The following is a 22,004-nucleotide window of genomic DNA, read 5'->3' on the forward strand; positions in this document are numbered from 1 at the left end:
TTTTTATCTTTTATTTGTGATGGATTGTCATAATTCATGGAACAACGTTTGAAAATGGAGTAACTGTTCATTCAGGGCTTACTTAATGTTCAGTGATATCATTATTGTTTGTTTATGTTCCTTAGCCATGTCACTGGTTGTTACTTGTGTGTTATCTCAAAGAATATAGACGCTTATGGGCAAATTTAGCCAATTAACACCAGATTGAAACAACCCTTACCACATAAGTACTTTTTTTAGAAACAATATACATTGAAAGGGCTGTATGTTGATATAATTGTCTGATTTGTTGGATAATTCATTATCACAAGTATGTGAGTACTTAAAGCATTATACCGGTGGTAGTAAGCATGATCATTGGGGAAAGAAAGCAAAGCCGTACCTTTGAATCAATGTTCTTGCACACGTTATTAACAGTCGGAATCATAATGCATTGGCACTAACATGGTCTCAGTAAGGTCTTCTACAGCTATAGATATACAAAAGTAAAACGCGCGAATCTAGCCAATCTATATACAAAGTTAGAAGTACATAATTATATGATCGTGTATTGTTTAACTGCTGCTTCTAATAATATTCGCAAATTACACAGGCTACACACATACGTGTCTGACAGTCCTTCAAAGGTTTACTTGGCCATGAAGCTTTCCTCTCATATAACATAAAGGTATGTTGTGTCCCTAACTTTTACTTAAATGTTTTAGAGAAAATGTATTAATAATGAAAAACAATATTGGCAATGTTCTTGGATAATAGTGATTGCTGCAACTTTTTAAAACTTAACAAGTTTGATACAAGTATTTTGGGGCTCATTTTACGTTTATGTCTCAAGTATTCTTCCCCAAGTTTCCGTAACATCGTAACTTCATCAGTTTGTAAATTGATTGAGATAGGCTTGGTCATTGCTCGATACACATTTGTATGTGCTCGTAAGAGGTTTACTTACACATTACACGACAGAAATCACAAGCTTTTTGATACCAACGCACATATCAGTTGAAGTACCTAAGAATGTAATGGTAACAAACAATAGTTACTGAAAGTCGCTTATTCTTGTTACAATTATTCCAGCCGATGTTCCTGCATTTTATTGCTATCTTGCTACTGATGTATTGATTGATGAAACTCAAACGGTCAAAGCTGTGAGTTATTGACAGATATGCTCGCAGCAGCTCTAAACGTGCTTATTATCCCAAAGACGTTGTTGGCAGGGGGAACATGGTGACCATTACGAGATGGTGCATTTACTGCGTCTCCGAGCTGCAAGGAAGTGAAAAGTACAATTAGTTGGTGCAGTTGACTATCTGTGCATCGTAATGTATGCACCGTATATTCTCCAAACATAGGTTTCGCTGAAGGGTGTGTGTAGTGGTCGGAAACTTCTGCTTGGAAAATATACATTGTATCTATTCAAGACCAATGGAATAGTAGCCGGGTAAACGCCATCTAAATGTGGATCTGTGCTAGAGGTTTGTTTGCTTGCATGATGATACAACCTTCTGTGACAGACAATTAGTAGAAAGTTTATTTGCAAGTTCATATGCGCGTAAGGTAATTGCAAGTGCATGAAACAATGAACAGTGATAAATATTATTATACAAAGAGGCTACTGGAATACTAGTGTTGAATATATCTGGATAGTTGGGGTCCTCCTTCTTTTTTTGGAAGCAGAGGAAGACAAAGTGTTCCACTTTTTCTACAATTTGTGGGTTGTATGACGCACAATGACACACCTGGAGATGGTCGAGAAGTTCGAGGTGGAGTTGTAGGTTGCTGTCGCTGCAGAAGGCTGTCAATTAGAGACGATTGCATCTCCAGCTGCCTGCTAATGTCAGCCCGCTCCTGCTCCTTCCTTTGAATCACCTCTTCGAGTTGCTCCTGGGGTAGAAAATCGTTCATTCATACTTTCTGCAGAAAGTCAAAAAGCTATATATCACCATGACGGGATATTTTAGCCACGCTAAAACCAGAAAGTCACGCTAGACATAATGGACATTCTCAACTTTCTTTTGCTGCGTAATTTCAAGTTTTACATTGACGTTTGTTCAAGTCCTCTACGTACACAAATGTATGCTGTGTTAAAGGGTAAATCCGCTAAGTATTTTAATAACAAGTTTTAGAATTCAATAGTCTTTTGTCATAATGCCGCAAAGAAATTCCCTGACATTCATTTTGAAAAGTGGTATTGCTGCTTTCCTTTACCTCTGCCATTTTCGCCTGTTCCTCCAATTTTGCATTTTGAAGGTACTGGATCTCTTGCAGCTTAATCGTATGTTGCTCTTCCAACTCTTCCTTCATCTGAGACAGGAAATTTCAGTCATATTAGGCATAATGATTAATCAATATTCTGACACTTTGAGAAAACTTTATCAATGTTTTCTCGTTGTTAGAAATATTAATTGAATCTTTGATTAAAAGTATAATTATACAATTCTACTCAGACTAGTACCTTTATCATCTGCTCCCTGTACTGCCGCTCCATTTTCTGTAGAGTTTCCTGTTGGGTTTGCTGCATGTCATGTGCTTGCTTTCGCAGCTGCTGATTGTCTAAGATGCAGAAAAGTAAATGTACAGATATTTTGACAGAATACTTTAATGGCATGAATGTCTCCTTGAATAGTGTTTCAGTCGTCCCCGCGTCACGGTTTTTTCACTCAAATGCAGAGCTACCTCTGCTGATATCTGGTCCAATAACCTCTGTGAACACGTAATAGTAAGACCACTATTCTATACCTTCAAGTAATAGGAATAGATGATAAAGAACAATCTTGGATGATCTATTTAACATTTTGTTCAGGGTCTGCCCCACCGGGAAACATCGAAACGCGCCAAATTGAAATAAACACACACATGATTATTTAGATTATTGTGATGGCAATCTTATTCTAGATAAAAGGTTTTGCTGCATGCATCCTGGTACTGATTCTATATGCATAGCGCTAAAGTTAATTCTAATCTTCCGCGATATTGTTACTCCATGACTTTGTGAACAAATTGAGACAGCTATGCACATTACTCTATACACAATTAGCTATACTCAATGGGGGTGTTTTAACAAAAGTATTGCAATAATTATTGTAAAGACCTAATCTATTTATATTAGAACAACATTCTGCACGATGGGCAATACGTAATACAAGTAGGATGTTTGCATAATTCTAGTTATCCTGGAGAAGTTATCACTGTAGTAGGTTATAACTACTTACGTTCATGTAGATCTAGAGTTGTTTGTTTCTTGTCTCGATCCTTCATTTCCTTCAGCTGTCTGCTCAAGTCAGCCCGTTCCTGCTCCATCTTCTGTATCATCTCCCTCGTCTTGGATGATTCCTTATCGAAGCGCTCCTGGGGAAGAAATTTTGCACCAGATCGTTTATCAATTTCAACCACTATGACGAGACCATCCTCGAAGTACATAAACGTTGGTGTGTTCCATTTGCCATGGTTATGTACGCACCTGCGGTCATTTGGCAATGCAACCTCCTGTAATCCCTGTGCAGAAACGTACATGAATGACGACGGCCATGATTAAACATACTGAAGGTGATGTCAATTACTGATTAAAATATCGTATGTTTTGAAACTTACTAGTCTTTTGCTACTTCAAAGCTAAAAAATCATTGTAATGTGGCATTGCTGCGTCCCCTTACCTTTGCCTTTTTCTCCTGTTTCTCCATCTTTGCTGCCTGGAGGTCCTTAATCTTCTGCACCTCACCATCAAGTCGCTCCTCCAACTCTAGCTTCATCTGAGGTTTAACGTATCAGCCATATTAGATGTGGTAAGCATCATTTTAGGACTTTGGGGAAAACCTGCTAATCAATGCTTCATATATCTTGATGCCTTATCATATAATCCCCGACGAATTGTTTGTAGACCATTTAAATCACAGTGCAGTCATAGCACATTCTAGACCATACTTAGTCTAATACCTTCTTGATCTGCTCCCTATGCAGCCGCTCCATTTTCTGTAGATTTTTCTGTTGGGTTTGCTGAAGGTCATGTGCTTGTTTGCGCAGCTGCCGCATCTCTCTCGCCATTTTCGTAGCCTTGAGCTCTGCCTCATGTGCCTCCTGTTGTTCTTCCATTTTCTAGGAAAACTTAAGAGTCATTACAAGAGAAAACCAGGCAAAAGTTGGACGATGGATCTATAACAATTAAACACTCATCTTTCCTTGAAAATCCATAGCTGAAACCCAAGTTGCGATGATTACCCTAATAAAGAAAAAATATATACCAGGGGATTGCCGGAACCAATAACGGCGGAGTCTTTATCTCTCTAGATTTAGTCACAGTACAATATCTCCCCCTACGTAGAAAAGTCGATAAACGGTGTTAAGGCCCCTTCCGGCACACAAGAGCAAGGATGAGCCGGAAGGCAGTCAGAATGAAAATTCTTTTCTATTCCTGGCAATTCGTAGCGTATTCTAGAAATTCTCATTGCATTCCAGATATTTGTGCCCGTTCCTTTGGCTGGCCCGAAAGATCTTAACATGCTAAAATATCGAACGGCATCCGAAGTGTATTCTAAGTGTATTTGAACTATTTTAACTGCAGTCATCCTCCTCCGCAAGGTCCCCAACCGGCTAATCGCCTATGTGGGGACCCTGCTATATGAAGGGCCATCCCCGGTTACTGACCGCCCTGCTTATAAATATTAATGAGCTTACCCTTATATGGGAACCAGGCAATCAGCGCCCAATCAGGCCTTTGCGAGATCCCTTTTGAAAACTGAAAGGTTATTCTTTGATTGGCTGACAGCTGGTTTGTGGCGACGCTCACAGTAACCGGGGGTGGCCCTTCATATAGCAGGGTCCTTACATAGGCGATTAGCCGGTTTGGGACCGTGCGTAGGAGGATGACAGTATGGCCAAAAATTTATGGCGTCCAACATTATTCCAAACATTCTTATCTCATTCGATGGAGAACCGAAACGGCAAGCCACTTCGAATCCTGCCCGAATGTGGCCAAACGAATACCTGGAATGCAGTGAGAATTTCTAGAATACACTACGAATTCCCAGGAATGGAAAAAAATTTCCATTCTGGCGGCATTTTGTCTCATTCCTTCTCGTATTAAGGGGATATAAAGTCCATTTGGAATTCCCACACGAATGGCCCCGAATGTGGCACGAATTTTGCAAATACTTCATTCCGGCTGGTTCTACTTGATTCCTGCTAATTCGGTTTCAGTGTGAAGGCCCTATTACTGTGGCCGGAGAGACAAAATCTGATTATTAACGAACAAGAATCGCAAGGGAACCTAGGCCTGTATGTAAAGACAAATATCCTTTTCTGTAATTGTCAGGGTAGCCATCGCCTGATACTTGCATTTAAAGACAGCATAGTTTCCCTTGTTATACAGATCAAAGGTTGAAAGTAAGAGTCAGGAGGCTACCGGACCATTTCAAGGACACAAGAACTGAAACAGATGAAATGGCAATCATCAAAATATAGTTCTTCATGGGAATGGGAAAATTACCTTGCTTTCATACCCCTTGATCTTCTCGATTTCGGTCTTTAGCGTCTGTATGTTGTGGGTCATCTCCTGCAGAACCACCCACTTCTCTGGGCCACAGGCCTGCTCGCTGTACTGCTGGCGTGCATCGGCCAGCTCTTCTATCAACTTCTCGAAGTCATAGTCAGAAGAAGGCGACTCCACGTGCATTCTAGATCGATAGAAGACCAGTGAATATATGGATACCCATATATATATCTTTCATAAGAAATAGTACAAATTTAATACTAATACATTGTGACAGTCACATTGAGTGAAGGTTTTATCAAATCATGTCAGCACCAGAAAGGATTAGACTACCTTCATAAACTCAACTTGAATAGAAAGTTACCTTATTGGGCTCAACAAGCGGTTAAAGAGATCCTTGCAGAAGCTCTTTGAGAGTTCTTTGTTCTGCTGGATGTAGTGGAAAAGCTCCCCACCGGTAACAACGAACCCCTCCTGCTTCCTGGTACCATCGGCTTCCACATAATCAACTGAACGTTCCTCTCTTTGAACTGCAACATAGAATTGTTGTGAATGTAGTATGGAAACCTTTGGTGTTTCAAGTCTGTTGTAAGTTATAGTTGATTTATGGATGAAATGAATATGTTAAGATTACATTTTTTTAACTGAATTTTACAAATTATAATAACAATCACATGGCCTTTGTTGTTGCAGCAATCATAGAATGTCTGGGACTGTCGTCTTGTTGACGTTGCTGAAATATTCAGTTCACTTCTCATCGAGATTAAGTCGTTGTCTCTCTCAGGTTGCTGTTCTTAAGAAGCGTGGAAGGCAGATGCAGAAGCAAATTTCCCAAATGTGCTTACCCAAGCGTGTTTGCATTCGGTCCACCACAATCTTTTTCTCCTCTGAGCTGATACAAAAATGGCCGACCTTCTCCAGAAGCGTGTCTGTGACATCATTTAACAGCTTACTGTGGAGGTCCATGAGGGAAGGCTGGCTGGGAGGGTTCCTGGACAGAGAGCTGAAAATACACATTAACTTGGAATGAGTTAGTTGCCTACTTGGCCTACCTGCGTCATTAGTACCCTGTTTGTCGGGATAATGATTTGTCGAAATACTGATTCAGTCACTAGTGAAGACGGTTAAGGGGTAGACAACCGCACACAGTTTTTGTGGAAAATTACACAGTCACGTATTATGAGAAGGTTATTTACGTCACCTCTTACTGTTTCTCTGACGCCCCCTTGCACTTGACCTTGTATTGTATCTTCCACGTCTACTCGTAACGGGTTTGGCAGGTGTTTCGTTTTCTGGATTTTCCTCCAATGGATCCTGTCCATTGTTGGTAGCTGAAGCAATTTGAGACTACGAAATAGACAGAAAAAAACAGCTCTAGCTAGCAATGTCTTATTGAGTACTAAATCTTGCTGTGGTGATGAAGGTTACATTGATATCAACTCGAGAACTTCACTATCAGTGTATACTGATGTCAAAGCTGCAAAGTGTCTATTTTTTCTCTGGAACAAATAATAATGTAATTATTGACATTTCAGAACAATCAATAAACTACAGTAATCTCAAATAGCTCTCACTTGCATCTGTTGGTTGTACTTCGCGACCGCCTCCTCAATGGCCCTGTTCTCCATGAGCTCTATGGTGTTCTGCCATGTGTTATCCAGGGCAGGGATGGAGTTGGGGTCATTGACCGCTTCCACATACTGTTTAGCCATGATGCTGAGGGCCAAACCTGAGAGGAAACTACAATTATACATACAGGCGTTCTCAGGTGTATTCAGCTGGGTACAAAAAATTAGTTTGTATTTAGTGTAACGAAGAAAAAGATGCGGGTTTGATCACATTGGTAACCCCTTCGTACTTACCACTAACAGTTGAGGCCTTATCGTAGCCTCTTTTTGCGCGTGACTTCAGCAACAGCCACTTGGTGAGGTTTTCTACTCCTTTGTTAAATTCTAGGTTCAGGTTGTCTGTGTGCAGAGCTATGTTGGTCATCACCTCGGTGTCACCAGAAGGCCGCACCAAGGTGGCGCACTCCACGGATGGGAAGAACGTTCGAATGGCCCGTCCTACTTTTTCACTTGTTGACTCTTCAAAATCATCCTCATTACGGTCAAGGACCTGCGAACAACAGAATTATAATATGACTGATATATCAGTCAATATAAAGCGTAGTAACCAAGACTTTAGATACATACATAGTGCCTTTATGACAAGAAAAGGAGTTTTTGTTTATTCTATTACCATAATTGTCTTACATCTACTCTTTTTGGTGAAAAGCGATATCGTACACCTTACCTTGGTTATCAAGTACTCGGTAGGAGTCATGTCTTTGCCGTCCTTATCCTGCATCTTAAGAGATAAGTCACGCAACAGCCACAGGAAGTCTGGAAAGAACTCACAGAATGCTGATACCTGTGTCTTCTCTCCTTGTTTAACTGTTAAGCCTTTAGCTAGTTGAATGAAGCACCTGGTGAAATGTGAGGGTGGACTGTCTGATCATTTGTTACAGTACATGACTCAAAGAAAAATCTTTTATCAGCAGTATCAATGTAGATAAAGGATTTTCACTTCAGCAAATGGCATGAACGAAATTGGTAGATTGTAGGATGTTACTTGTGTAACCTGTACACTTTACTCACTGCATCTTCTCCAAATCCCCCTTGTTCGGCACATTAAGAGAGTTGTAGATGAGATGGGACGACAGAAGGATGGTCATCACCAGGATAGAGGCGTCCTGACAAGCACTGGAGCCTACTGCGTCTGAATTTAAAATGATTTATTTGAACGCTGAATGGTATCGGCAAATCTGTACTATTTGGAATTTACGATTTGATGATTGATGTTATCCATGTCGTAGTGAGTTATGAGTCACATGCTACATTGGCATCACCTACCTGAAATGGGCAACGGTAAGAAAAGAAGTTACAATGTATATGGCACTTTTTGGTGACCCTTTATTCAGTAACACTACTTCACGTTGTCCTGCACATTTTATACAATGCTAAGTTGCATGTGGATATCAAATAGGTCGGATTTCATTCGAAGCAGCTGCAGGTTTCGTCTTGTTAGAGCTAACACATCTTGGAATGGAGCACACCCGACACTTCGTCTTGCTTTGAACATACCTATGCCTTCTGTGTCCAGTAGCACGATAGTGAAGCTCTTCCCCCGCAGCACCTTGGTGCCCATCCAGATACCAAATGTCTGGGGGTCCATGAGATGGCCCAGCTGAAAGGCATCCGCCGTACCCAGTAACCTAGAACACAGATAGTATTGGCTATTGATCTATTTTGTGCATGCCTTCTTATAAAACGATTTATTCTATACATTCCTCAGAGGCAATCACCGGGGAGAAGGTTGCAAAACAAAGTGACTATTTGAATCAAGAGACTCTTTTTACACAACCATTGATTTATTCATACCGACGTTTCGGTGACCGTCTGTCACCTTCTTCAGGGCAATTCTGACTGGTTCACATTGTGCTGCAGGACAGGTGTCGCTGCTCACAGTTCAGATGCGGTCACAGAACGTAAAGTATACGTAAAGTAAAAAATACTTTATGTTCTGTGACCGCATCTGAACTGTGAGCAGCGACACCTGTCCTGCAGTACAATGTGAACCAGTCAGAATTGCCCTGAAGAAGGTGACAGACGGTCACCGAAACGTCGGTATGAATAAATCAATGGTTGTGTAAAAAGAGTCTCTTGATTCAGTATCGTACCAACCTGATGAAACTATTCACGGAAAGTGACTATTTATAAACATTGATCATGAGAAGACAAATCTTGTGACATACAGTTACTCCAGGAAATGTGTCGTTACGTCGATGAAGGATAGACATCCAAGTAGTAAGATACGGTCATGACCGTTTCCAAAAACATATCCAGTTGCTCGAGCAATTGCTTTTTGGCGTAATATGTATGGTTACCTGGAGAGGATGTAGCTTTTCCCTGTCCGACAGGGCCCACAGATTGAGATGACGCTCACGGGCTCCTCGATCCTCTCCAGTAGCTCCAAGGCCTCCGGAACGACATGTAGGCTTTCCCGTCGGACTCCTTGTGCCTTCACGACTGAACCGGTGGACGCATCATACTTCAAGTCGTTTGGCAGAATGAGTGGGATGGACGAACCCTGAGTGGTCTTCCCACCCTCTTTTGGCTCCAGCTCCTCGACCTTGAAGCCGAGCTTGGAATGTAAACTCAGTGCTGGAAATAAATTGCAATGTCCTTGTGAAATTGCAGCATTTTGTATCGCACATAACTTACGGCAGAGAATGTACCGTAGGCAAATTCTGATAATTGCGTACGAGGCAGGCTGCTTGCCACCCCAGCTGCCAGGTCAGGCAGTATGTGTGTCCAAGATTTCTTGTTTCTAAAAACATAATTGACTACGGTCACTGTATAAACAATGCCAATTGTTGACAAACATTGTTGGTGCCAGTCAATCGTCTACAAACATGAGTCCAGGGTAAAGCGCACTTTGCTCCATTGTAACTCCGAAGGAGAGGGAAAAACTCTGTCAAAGACAGTGCGCAGGAGGTTTTATTTTATGAATGTCACAATCATCGCTCGATCAGCCGTTTGCCAGACAGTTGCATACTTTTGTTCATAATGCTCTCCATTCCTCATGATATTCGCACCCAGGAGAAGCCATTACCTACCATTCTCAAATTCGCGTGTCTCTCTGTCCCTCATGCCAGACCTGCCCCGCATCCCACTCAAGTCACTGTAAAATCGTGCAGCGGGACTGTCACCATCACATGAGGCCTTTCTTTTCCTCATTTCCCTTTCTAAAAGAAGGATGCACAGACAGACACAGAAAGACAGACGATGTTATATATGGATTGCTCAAACAACTCCTATTACCTCTAACTTCATCCCATGGTCACATTTTTATACAGGTTATTCTATAGATAAATTCAATCATATTATACAGGTATAGAATCATTACAGTGTGCCAATACTGAAATAGGTAAGGAAAACTTTAGATTATAAAATTTTTAGATATTAGAAACTGTTTCGTAAACGGTAGCTAAAGCAGTATTGCCATACCTCGTTAAACTCATTGTATCTACCTTTTGCCAATAGTTGCATGCAGAATACACCACCAACTGTCGTAATGAACCAAAGACTACTTCTATTATGCTATTAAACTAGAAATAAAATTCTCGGCAAAAGTAAAGTCACTATGAGTAATGCATAGAATCAACTTACTCTCACTCCTCTCCAAATCCTCGGCTTCTTTTGCTAGCTTGGTTTCCTTTAGGGCTACCAACAATTCTTTCAACAATCCATAATTTGCTTCACCAATTTTGTTATCAGCTTCCAGCATATGAAAGATTGCTTGTGGTGTTGCATTCTCAAGTTTTGCTTTGGGAATATGATGATCAGTGAGCAACAAAAGTAGCAAACTTTTGACTTGGTCTTGAGATAAATTTTCACTAATCTTCAAATAAAGCTTGTTACGAGGAGATAGTTCAAACTTGACTGGTGTTGAATCACCCTGTATAGACGCCATGGTTGTGGCCACTGTAAATGATAGAAAGACAGTGTAGGTGTAAAAAGGTGTAATCCACACATGAGTTTGCCATGCATGTGTAGATTATGGGGGGGGGGGTGTTGTTGGAGATGTTCATCCATTCATTCATTCATCATCTTGATAACTTTTGGGTTATGTTTTAACTCGTTCATTATCTTGCCAACTCTTTTATTATGCTCTTTTCACCAGCACAGTTGACCTTAAATTGAAGATATTGAAATATGATCACACTTACAGTGCCATTCATAAACAACATGATGATGCTAGCCATAGACTCCGATATATGAAGTCCTGCGTGGCTTTTTCTGTAAGCGGGGTCAATTTTCATGGGCGGGTCATGAACAAGCCAAACAGTGCAAACTTATAGAGCGCAATCAGGATTCCCCATAATGGCCCATACAGGCCAATGTATGCACAACTTTCATTCTCCGAAATCTGTGTTAGTTCCATCGTCATTATTGGTCGAAAACAACCCTAAACTGCACCTGATTCAGTCTCTAAATCCTTCTAAAAATCCTCACAGAGCCACTCTCTCTCTCTCTCCCGAGCAGGTCATTTCCCCCCGTCAGGTCTAGAAACCTAGACTATTCATTTTGAATCTTACCTGTTGTCAGAGGTAAAAGAGACTACACAGACCATGAAGCATGTCACCGGGCACAAATGTTGCGCGGTGGTTCTGTGATTGTGTGTATTGTAGCCGTGTTCATGTGTCTTTGGGTACGGGCGTGAAAAGTCAACAAATCATGACAAGCCTAACGTTCCCAAAGTTTATCTATGCCAAAGCAAAGGACTGAAAAGAATACCGTTCAGTGAAAAGTCCCAGCTAAATGTATATGCACAATAATCCCCCGACCTTGCCCAGGCCGCTACTCAAACAACGCCGCGCTTGGATGGCAGTAGATTGGAGTCAGTCTATGCCAGGCTCTACAACTCGCTGTAAAAATATTAGAAATTGGCCAAATAGACAGAACCACGCCAGAGGAGTTAGCTGTCTGAAGAGTACAATTCGTGGGTCGCAACTGTACATCTCGGTCGGCTACTCCTCTCGCGAGGTTTCTGTCTATTTGGTCAATTTGTACTTTTTACAGCGGAGCCTGGTAAAAGCCAGCTATTTACTCCTGATTATGTTATGTTATGTTTATTACATAGTATTATGCCGTGTACTTAGTGCTACTTTAACCTCTTTGTTTGCATTCGTTGCTTTGATTTTCTGCATTTGCTTTCATTTGGTATTTACTAGCAGATTAATTCTATGATTTTGACTAATTTCTTTATAATCTGTAGATCATGTTTAGTTTTGTCTAGTTTCAGTTATTCATGGTTAAATCAATTGCAACGTTATGATGATCACCGGGTTATATTACTTTGACTTGGTTTATTATTGTTTGATGTATAATCTTCATATCCATTAAATTGTATTATGATTTGTAAATTTTGATTGGTGAAGAGTTTGTATAAGCCAAACGGCTCCCCCCTGCACGTTCTGTTGTTTTCTTTAATTTGCTGTATATTATCATTTTTTAAAGTGCAGAATAAATTCAATCAATCAATCAAAATATGTCATTCAACAGTTCTGTCATCGTGATGAGATGAGAATAGAATACTCCTCCATAGAACACTCTTATTACATTTGCCATGGACCATTTTCGTGGAATCGCAAATGCACCACACATTTATCTGCCTTCTGTGGACTGATACACATAACGTCATCTTTCAGGTGCATTATCGCACAGCATGTCCACCTGCGCGTGCTTTGATTGAACATTGGGATATTAAGAAAACTACTTCTCACCTAAGTTTTTTCACTAATGTCTTGGTTATCTTCGGCTTCTTCAGCTTTCTCCAGTGCTGGTGTGTTTCCCCTTTGGTGAAGGAAGCCAAGTCCAATTAAGACAATCCAAGTCTAGACGTCTGGCAAAATATTTGGCTCAGCTAGAAAACATCCTCCCTACAATCTTAGAAGTGCAGCTGGGAATCCAGATCTCAGTTTCATTGGATATCGTTTGGTTAAAACGAATCAACGTAAGCAAGGCTGTTCGTAGTTGCCCAGCCGCTTAACGATAGTCTCTTTCTAACTCTGAAAAGAGCAGTGCGTCACGGCCGAGCAAAACAGGAACTTATGAGCAGGTGTGCAAATTTACCTGCGAAGGGGGAGGTGCATGACTCATCTGTTTGGGTGGAAAGTCCCAGCCTTTCATATGATAAAGAAAAATATTTATCAGCCATTGTTGTATTAGAATAGATGGAAATGTTTTGCTGTTCAGATTTGAGTTTTGCTGTTTGACAAACAATTTACACATCACAGAAAACTATTCAAGGTTATTGCACATTATTTACAAGTAATTCTGTATCATGATCATTAGTTGAGCAAACGTGAGGAACAGAACCACTGTCAAGTAAATGAGGATCATTGTATCTGGCAATTGTGAATGTACGAGATTCAGGCTCTAAATTTCAAGAAAACTTTAGAGAGGCCCCGCAGACTCAACAACGAGAGAATTACCCCTTTGGTCCTCTCGTTTATTTGCCCTGTAGTAACGTGGGCCCTACAGTATTTATCTTCTACCTTACATGTTTAATGGTTAACAGAGTCTGCATCCACAATTGAATGTTAACAGGCCAATGTATTCCAGATCAAGGGTTACCGCAGCCTTGAACCACGTGATTGACATGTTGACAGGAGATAAGATGGCGACCGCAAGACGTCAGAATCCAAAGGTTACGGCACCTGTTGTCCTCAAACGGCCCCTATAATTTAATTTTTCCAAATCCAGATCTTTCCCTACTTTTCCACAAAAAAAAAAAAAAACATGTAATGATAGCAAAACGCCATAACATTGATTCTAAGGCAACAAAAATGCATGGTTTAAAAACTACACATTTTGACCAAATGGACACCACTCGAACTCAACACACATTTTCCTGTAATATTTTCAGTATTGTGCCGTGCCAATCTCCGTTCAAGTTGATGTTTACTGCGAGGTTATACTAGATGGTTACTGCCACGGAAGGGATTTATGTTCGGATCAAATTTTCAAATGGTACCTCGATATGTATTTGCCCAGTTCCAGACAGATGCCGTCTAGGTGTTTAAGGGTTAACATATGTCTCGCTATCTTAAGCCTCGGTTTCATGTACCCGAACATACCCTCCTGACCTTCCCCCAACCATGGTTATGAGAGTTTAAGAGCTCGGTCTGTCGTGGCCGGCTTGTGGTCTACGCGGTTGGCTAGTGTTCGGATGCGCCAGTCGAATTAAATTTTCGAAACATTGGGGCCGGCTGTGGACTGGAGTCTGGAATGGGCGGGTTGGCTGGTGTTCGGCTTGTGGTTGGATGGTGTTTGGATGTCAGCAGTGAAATTCGAATACGACCCATGTCATAACAACAGTGTTGTAGACTTAAATGGATTCGTGTTGCACAGAAAGGACCGCACTGGTGGTGGTGGTGGAGGTGTATGTGCTTACGTTAGATCCTCTATCCCTCATAGTTGACTTGCTGACTTGGAAGATGATTCGTTTGAGTGCCTGTGGCTTAGGATATGCCCAGATTGTTTACCGAGGGGGGGTTAACAGTATCATCACCGACGTGTTGTACAATCCTCCCCCAGGTACGATATAAGGTGCAAACCTGACACAGAAGTCATCTCGTACTTGTGTAAGTCTATCCAGTCTGCAGAGATGAAGTATCCTCTGTCTGGAGTGATACTGATGGGGACACGAACCATCTTGTGTACAGTGGCTGAAGTACCAGCCACTGTGCACAAGGTGTCGACTGAAGCAGGTGGTAAAATCTCCAACACGAGGTCAGAATCAGTTGGATTCTATTTTAACTAATCTGACCAAGTTCTACAACGAGCAACCGCAGCATCACCCACCGCTTGGCCAGTCTGACCATCAGCTTGTAACTCTTCCGGGTAAACCCTGGCCAAAGGATCCAGTGTATCTTCACCGCCGTAGGAAGTGTACGCCCCAGGCGATGCGAGATCTCGGTCTAGCACTTAACCTTGTAGACTTTACGCCAGTGGAGGAAACCGCAAACGTTGACCAGAAAGTATAGCGATTTTACTCCATCGTGTGTCCACTCCTTGACAAGACAGTGCCACTGAAGAAAGGAAAAGTCACGTCTCAAGACAAGCCGTGGATAACTCCACACATAAAGCGTTTGATAGGTTCGAGACAGAAAACCTACATGTCGGGTAACACTGGTGCTTACCAAAAGCTAAGAAACAAGGTTCAACGCTGTCTGAAGTCTGCCAAAAAGTTGTACTACCAGAGATAAATGGAACAACTCAAGCACACAGACTCAAACAAATGGTTCAGCATGGCCAAGTCCCTGATAGGAGTTTCGGCGCCAAGAGGGAGAATTCCTCCAAGCTCAGCTACCGAAGAGAAAGACATGTGCGAGTCCCTGAGCGAACACTTCTCCTGAGTCTGGGCCAACGTACAGCGTACCATTCCTGAGGTTGCGGATGTAGCTAGCCAGCTCTCGGACGGGTCATTACCTGATGAGCTAAGCATACGCCAGGTAAAGCTTCAGTTAAAACGGGTCAATCCACGTAAGGCAACGGAGGGGGGATCAATTACCACCCTGGCTTCTGACAACCTTCTACGAGGAGCTCGCTCCGATCCTTACGGCATTTACAACAGCTGTCTTCAGAAGGGAACCTTTCCAAGCAAGTGGAAAGAGGAACTCGTCGTGCCTGTACCAAAACACCTAAACCGAAAGGTCCCGAAGAGTTTCGTCGGATCTCCTTGACTAGTTGCCTTGGCAAAGTGCTAGAGGTCTTTGTCCGTGAGCTACTATTGCGAGATACCGACGACAAAATCCTCAACTCACAGCACGGTTTCAGGCGTGGTAGATCTACCGTCTCAGCCCTCATACAGACCACACAAGCATGGCATGACGCTCTAATTAACAGTCCCATAATGGACGTCCATGTGGCATTCATAGACTTCTCAAGTGCGTTCGACAACATTAACCATGGGAAGCTCTTGTGTAGCCTGGCAAGGTTGCGCATAAGACGAAACCTCTGGGCATGCATCTCTAGCTACCTGAGTGACCGCACGTGAAATGGGGAGTCGCGGCCCGTTCTAGCTGGCACACCCCAGGGAGGAATATTGTCGCCGACGTTATTCGTCATAGCTATGAACTGTCTGGACGAAAACATCCACCCCAGTGTCACCCCAGTGAAGTATGCGGATGACCTGACTAACTCTGAGTGTCTAATGGGATCTCTTCCTGGCATACTACAAACTTCACTAAGTGCTGTAGAGTCCTGGGCTGCTTCATACTGTATGGAGGCAAACGCCAAGAAAACAAAAGACATGGTGATAAGCTACCGCCGAGTCCAAGTGGATCCACCACCGCTTATGCGGGGTGGTCAGCCCGTGGAGAGAGTCACGAAATTCAAACTTCTGGGAGTTATCGTTACACGTGATCTCACATGGGACGAACAAGTTAAAAGTATGGTATCCAAAGCACAACCACGGATACACTACCTACGCCTTGCTAAAAGGGCCGGTCTACCCTCTGACTTACTGCTAACTATCTATACCTCATTTATCCGGCCAATTGTGGAGTATGGATCACCTGTGTGGGGAGGGCTTCCAAAGACCCTGTCGGATGAACTGAAAAAAATTCAAAAACTCTGCTGCAAGATCATTGGTGTGGAACACCATCTACTCCCCACGCTGCAGTCCAGGCGACACGAGGCCTCCCTACGAGAGCTGCAGCGGATCCTCACTGAGGACACGACACATCCCTGCAGGCAGTTTGACGGCATGATTGACGGCACCGGAAGTACGAATCCTGGATATCTAGTTTTCGTAAGGTTTTTGGACGATTCCTGGAGCCGACGAAAACTAGATACATCATGCCCCCTATTGTGGAAACTCGCTACAACCTGCGACGCAGTGTAGAACTGAAAACACCACTTAGTAGATCAAACCGACACAATATGTCTTTCATACCGCGAACTCTGGCCCAAAAAGCTGCCTATGTATCGAAATAAATATTGATGTAAATAGATTTAAAATTTTATACTGATTCTCTACGCCGATTTTATCCCAAATTGCTGTCAAAGTGCGTGTAATGATGATCATTGTAGTCTGTCTTATGTAAAATCAATGCAATTTAGCCCCTGTTGTCAGGGCTGCAATGTTTCAAAGTTTCAACTGCTGACATAGTCCCAGCTAAATTTAATTCCCAACCTAGTTACATATGACTATATCCTTATATATATATATATATATATCTTTAAACAAATCGTTGCTGGCTACCGGAACGTGTGCCCAACAACTTAATCTGCACGCGGCTTAAACATATATGAACGCCAAAAGTCGTGTTGAAGCTAACTGTGTTTTGGACTGAAAACATCATCTGAGCTTCAAGTGTATGAATAAGAAGTGCACGTTATACTGACTAAGAGTCAAACTGAGTCCTCTTACTGAACATCAGTACTGCTCACCTTGGTATGGCACCTATGTCGTAGTTATCGTCGTCTTCCTCGTCTTTATCCAGTAGTTCACAGTCACTCGGTAAGCAATTACTTACAGGTATAAGTCCAATGTCCACTTATGAACCTCCCGGTCTGGCAAATCCCTTGACTCAGCTAGAAAACAACAGTCTTCACAATCTTAAAACCAGTAATCGATTTCACGGAATATATATTTTTAACGTGGTCAGAGGTCACCAGACAAGATGGCTGCCTTCTGAGGTGTGTCCAGCTCTGGGGTTTCCATCGATAGGAATCCTCAGTGGGGACAGCCCAAGAAGGCCTACAACTTTGTCAGTAGATAACTTAGACAGGGTTTAAAGTCACTTTATGTTCATTTTTGAGTTTTTTGATGTTAGTCAGACATTTGTTACCGGACAGTGATACACCCCCCTCCCACCCTACTGCACATGGGAGTTGGCTACTTCTGCTTTTACTTTTGAGTTTCAAACGTTCTTTTCATTTGTACTGGATTACCAACGCGACCCTAACCCTTGACGGAGAAGGAAAACTCTGGAAAACCCAACTTGGAGAGGAGATTGGCGCCACCAAGTTTTTGTAGAAGCCCAGTGAAAGGACAAGGTAGACAGAAGACAGAGGGAAGAGAAAGGCAACCGGACATGTCATCAGCCAAGCACAGCATCGGTTTAGCCCAGGAAGGAAATAACAGAGGTACAACTGCACAACCTGCCATCAAACTTCCAACAGAAGGTACAGTTATCGGAACTTGGAATGTTCGTACTCTGCATGCCTGTGGTAGACTGGAAGAACTTACACATGAGCTAGATCGTTACACATGGGATATTCTTGGCCTTGCTGAAGTTAGGTGGACAGGCTTTGGTGAAACTACAACAGAAGAAGGACATAAGATCTGGTACAGTGGGGAGGAAAAACAGCACCGGCATGGAGTTGCATTTATTGTCAGGAATGAGATTAGCAATTGTGTTATCAGCTGTACGCCAGTCTCCAGTCGAGTTATCTCAATCCGGATTTCTGCCAAGCCACACAACATCACCATTATCCAGGTTTATGCACCTACCACAGACCATGAAGATGAACAAGTAGAGCAGTTCTATGAGGAACTAGAGAACACCATAGAGAAGGCACCAAAGAAAGACTTACTTGTAGTTCAGGGAGACTGGAATGCCAAGGTAGGCACAGATGCATATCAACACTGGGCAGGGACGGTAGGACAATACGGTGTCGGGGAGACAAATGACAGGGGACTGAGACTACTGGAGTTCGCACAGCAGCAGCGACTGACCCTCACCAACACCTTATTTCCCCACAAGCTGTCTAGACGCACTACGTGGCACGCTCCCAACGGCCAAGTACACAACCAGATAGACTACATCTTAACTCCACAACGCTTCAAGTCCAGCATCAACAGAACACGCACAAGGACCTATCCTGGCGCGGACATAGGAAGCGACCACGATCTGGTGCTAACTACACTCAAACTGAGACTGAAGTGCCAGCGCTGTCCTAGGAACCCCCGTATCAGGTTTAACCTTGAGAAGCTGAAGGACCCAGAGGTGGTAGAGATGTTCCAGGCACAGATAGGTGGCAAGTTCGCAGCACTCAACGTCCTTGACACTGATGTGGACGAGCTTGCAGGGAACATCAAGGAGGTGCTGTTGTTCACAGCAGAAGAGACCCTGGGAAGACACAGGAAGAAGAACAAGCCTTGGGTGTCTGATGACATTCTTGATTTGTGCGACAGAAGAAGGGAGCTCAGACAGCAGAAGTACACCAGTCAGGAAAATGCAGAACAGTACCGACAAGCACACAAGACAGTCAGGAGGAAGATGAGAGAAGCCAAGGAGAAGTGGATAGAAGACCAGTGTACAGAAATACAGCATGGGATGGCTTCAGGGAACAGCCAGAAGGCTTATGAGACACTTAAAACTCTCACAAGGACACAACAACCCAGGGCCACGGTGATCGAGGACAGTAGTGGAAACCTTTTGACAGAAAGCACGGCCGTCCTCAACCGGTGGACAGAGTACTGTGATAAGCTCTACAACTACGAACTTCAACCTGACGCAGCAAAGCTGAACAACCCCCCTTGGGCGGAGAGAGTCCCAGAAGACCTCCCAATCCTAAGGGATGAGGTAGTGGATGCAGTGCGCAACATGAAGACAGGCAAATCCCCAGGAATTGACAACATTCCTGCAGAGCTGCTGAAGCATGGTGGTGAAGTGGTGGTGGACAAGTACTTTGAGCTATGTCAGAAGATTTGGCAGCAGAAGAAGTGGCCCAAGGAATGGACACAGTCGCTAGTCATTCCCCTGCCCAAGAAGGGGAACACGCGTCTCTGCCAAAACTACAGAACCATCAGTCTGATCAGCCATCCAAGCAAGATACTTCTCAAAGTGATCTTGAAGAGGCTTAAGTCTAAAGCAGAAGAACTACTAGCAGAAGAGCAAGCTGGCTTTAGGCCGGGTCGGAGCACCATTGAGCAAATCTTTAACTGTCGGCTCATCATTGAAAAACACATGCAGCACCAACAAGACCTTTATCACAACTTTATCGACTTTAAAAAAGCCTTTGATAGAGTGTGGCATGACGGCTTATGGTGGGTCTTGAGAGGTTTTGGAGTCGAAGAGGGCCTTATACAGACCATCGAAGCGTTGTACGAGAGGGCGTCTAGTGCAGTGTTCCTCAACAACAAAGTGGGGGATTTCTTCAGGACAACAGTCGGGGTCCGCCAGGGATGCTTGCTTTCGCCAGTCTTGTTTAACCTGTACTTGGAGAAGATCATGCAGGACACACTGTATGATCATCACACCTCCATCTCTATTGGTGGCAGATGCATCTGTAACCTCCGCTTCGCAGATGACATCGACCTTCTCGCTGGCAACAACACTGAACTCCAAGACCTTACAGACAAGTTAACACAGAGTACTGGGTCGTTTGGAATGGAGGTCAGCACCGAGAAAAGCAAGGTGATGGTGAACAGCAGGGACGAAACACATGCGGTCATCTTCATGAATGGAGAACAACTGGAAGAGGTGGACACATTTACATATCTGGGAGGGACTATTACAAAGGATGGTACCAGTCGGACAGAAGTACAGAAGAGGATTGCCATGGCAACATCTGCAATGGCTCGTCTGTCCAGGATCTGGAAATCCAACAACATCAGCTTTACTGTCAAGTACAAGCTTTACAAGACCCTAGTGGTGTCCATACTGTTGTACGGGTGTGAGACCTGGACGCTTCTGGCATCCACAGAGAGAAAAATCCAAGCCTTTGAGATGAAGTGCATGCGGAAGCTACTTCACATCTCGTACTATGAACACATCACAAACGAGTATGTGCGGGAACAGGTACGCGGTCTTGTTGGCCCTCAAGAACCAATCTTAGGGACAGTTAAAAGACGCAAACTGCAATGGTTTGGGCATGTTACCAGACACAACAACCTGGCCAAGACAATCCTGCAGGGAACAGTAGAGGGAGGGCGTCGTCGCGGACGTCAACGCAAAGCTTGGCAGGACAACATCACTGACTGGACGGGCCTCAGCCTACAGGAGAGACTAACCCTGGCTAGGGAAAGAAGAACCTGGAGGCAAATCTCGATCTTCATGTCTACCTTGTCCCCCCAACGACCTGGAGGTCAAGGGACTAGGTAGGTAGGTAGGTATATTTTTAACGTTAGCGCTAGCAGTACTATCTGAGGATTCAAACTTCGAAAGTTCTTCTTATCAAACAATGGTAAACCGCAAAGAGCGTCACACTCAAGCAAACGATAAACTTTTTAGATGTGCAAGGTCACATGGGAAGGGGGAAGTCCATGACTCACCTGTTGGGGTGGAAAGTCCCAGCCCTTTAATTAATGCTGAAAAGGCATTTCTGCACCGTTTTTAAATAGAGGGGAGCATTTTGTTTCTTGATCTCACAAGTGCTGTTTAGCAAACAAATTACACATAAATTACACATCATTTGCATGTTATTCTATATCATTACGCTTGACCGACACCGAATATAAAGGCCACCGACTAGTAATCTGAGTCCAACATTGTTTAATTTGTTCATTAGTGACATAGTATCTGAATTTGATAACTTTTCTAGCAATTCTCCTATTCTGTATAACATGAAAGTGCCATGTCTTTTATATGCCGATGACTTGGTTATCTTCTCAGAATCCCAACAAGGTTTACAGTCCTCCCTACTTAGACTAGAACAATATTGTAAATCATGGAAGCTGAAGGTTAACCTGAAAAAGACAAAGGTTATTGTATTTACAAAGGGAGGCCGCTTACCGAAAGATTGTAGTTTTTTGTTTGATAATAATGCTTTAGAAATAGTAACATCTTATTGTTATCTAGGTATTGTTGTATCCTCAGCTGGCACATTCAAAGCCAACAGCAAATACTTATACAGCAAGGGATTGAAAGCTCTATTTGGAATTAGACAATCATTAGACAAAGCAGACGCACCATTATCAGTTAAAAACAAACTCTTCGACACTTGTGTTAAACCTATTTTGT

At 42.9% G+C, this 22,004-nt stretch overlaps 1 protein-coding gene and 1 long non-coding RNA gene across 2 annotated transcripts; both read right to left on the reverse strand.

The window, feature by feature from the left end:
- Positions 1 to 899: 899 nt before the first annotated feature.
- On the reverse strand, positions 900 to 1,840 carry LOC118408708. The gene is made up of 2 exons (XR_004830347.1): positions 1,734 to 1,840; positions 900 to 1,260 (listed from the first exon to the last, which is right to left on the reverse strand). It is a non-coding gene; the product is annotated as an uncharacterized LOC118408708 (long non-coding RNA).
- A 111-nt stretch (positions 1,841 to 1,951) lies between these two features.
- On the reverse strand, positions 1,952 to 14,742 carry LOC118408709 (guanylate-binding protein 1-like). The gene is made up of 16 exons (XM_035809561.1): positions 14,646 to 14,742; positions 9,408 to 9,684; positions 8,605 to 8,735; positions 8,119 to 8,239; positions 7,775 to 7,946; positions 7,342 to 7,597; positions 7,058 to 7,208; positions 6,325 to 6,482; positions 5,844 to 6,009; positions 5,477 to 5,663; positions 3,928 to 4,086; positions 3,648 to 3,743; positions 3,207 to 3,342; positions 2,450 to 2,547; positions 2,203 to 2,298; positions 1,952 to 1,960 (listed from the first exon to the last, which is right to left on the reverse strand). The coding sequence occupies exons 1-16, from the start codon at positions 14,740 to 14,742 to the stop codon at positions 1,952 to 1,954; spliced, it is 2,310 nt and encodes a 769-aa protein (XP_035665454.1).
- Positions 14,743 to 22,004: the final 7,262 nt, after the last annotated feature.

This window comes from Branchiostoma floridae, unplaced genomic scaffold, assembly GCF_000003815.2.
Source record: "Branchiostoma floridae strain S238N-H82 unplaced genomic scaffold, Bfl_VNyyK Sc7u5tJ_371, whole genome shotgun sequence".
In the NCBI taxonomy this organism is placed as follows: domain Eukaryota; kingdom Metazoa; phylum Chordata; class Leptocardii; order Amphioxiformes; family Branchiostomatidae; genus Branchiostoma; species Branchiostoma floridae.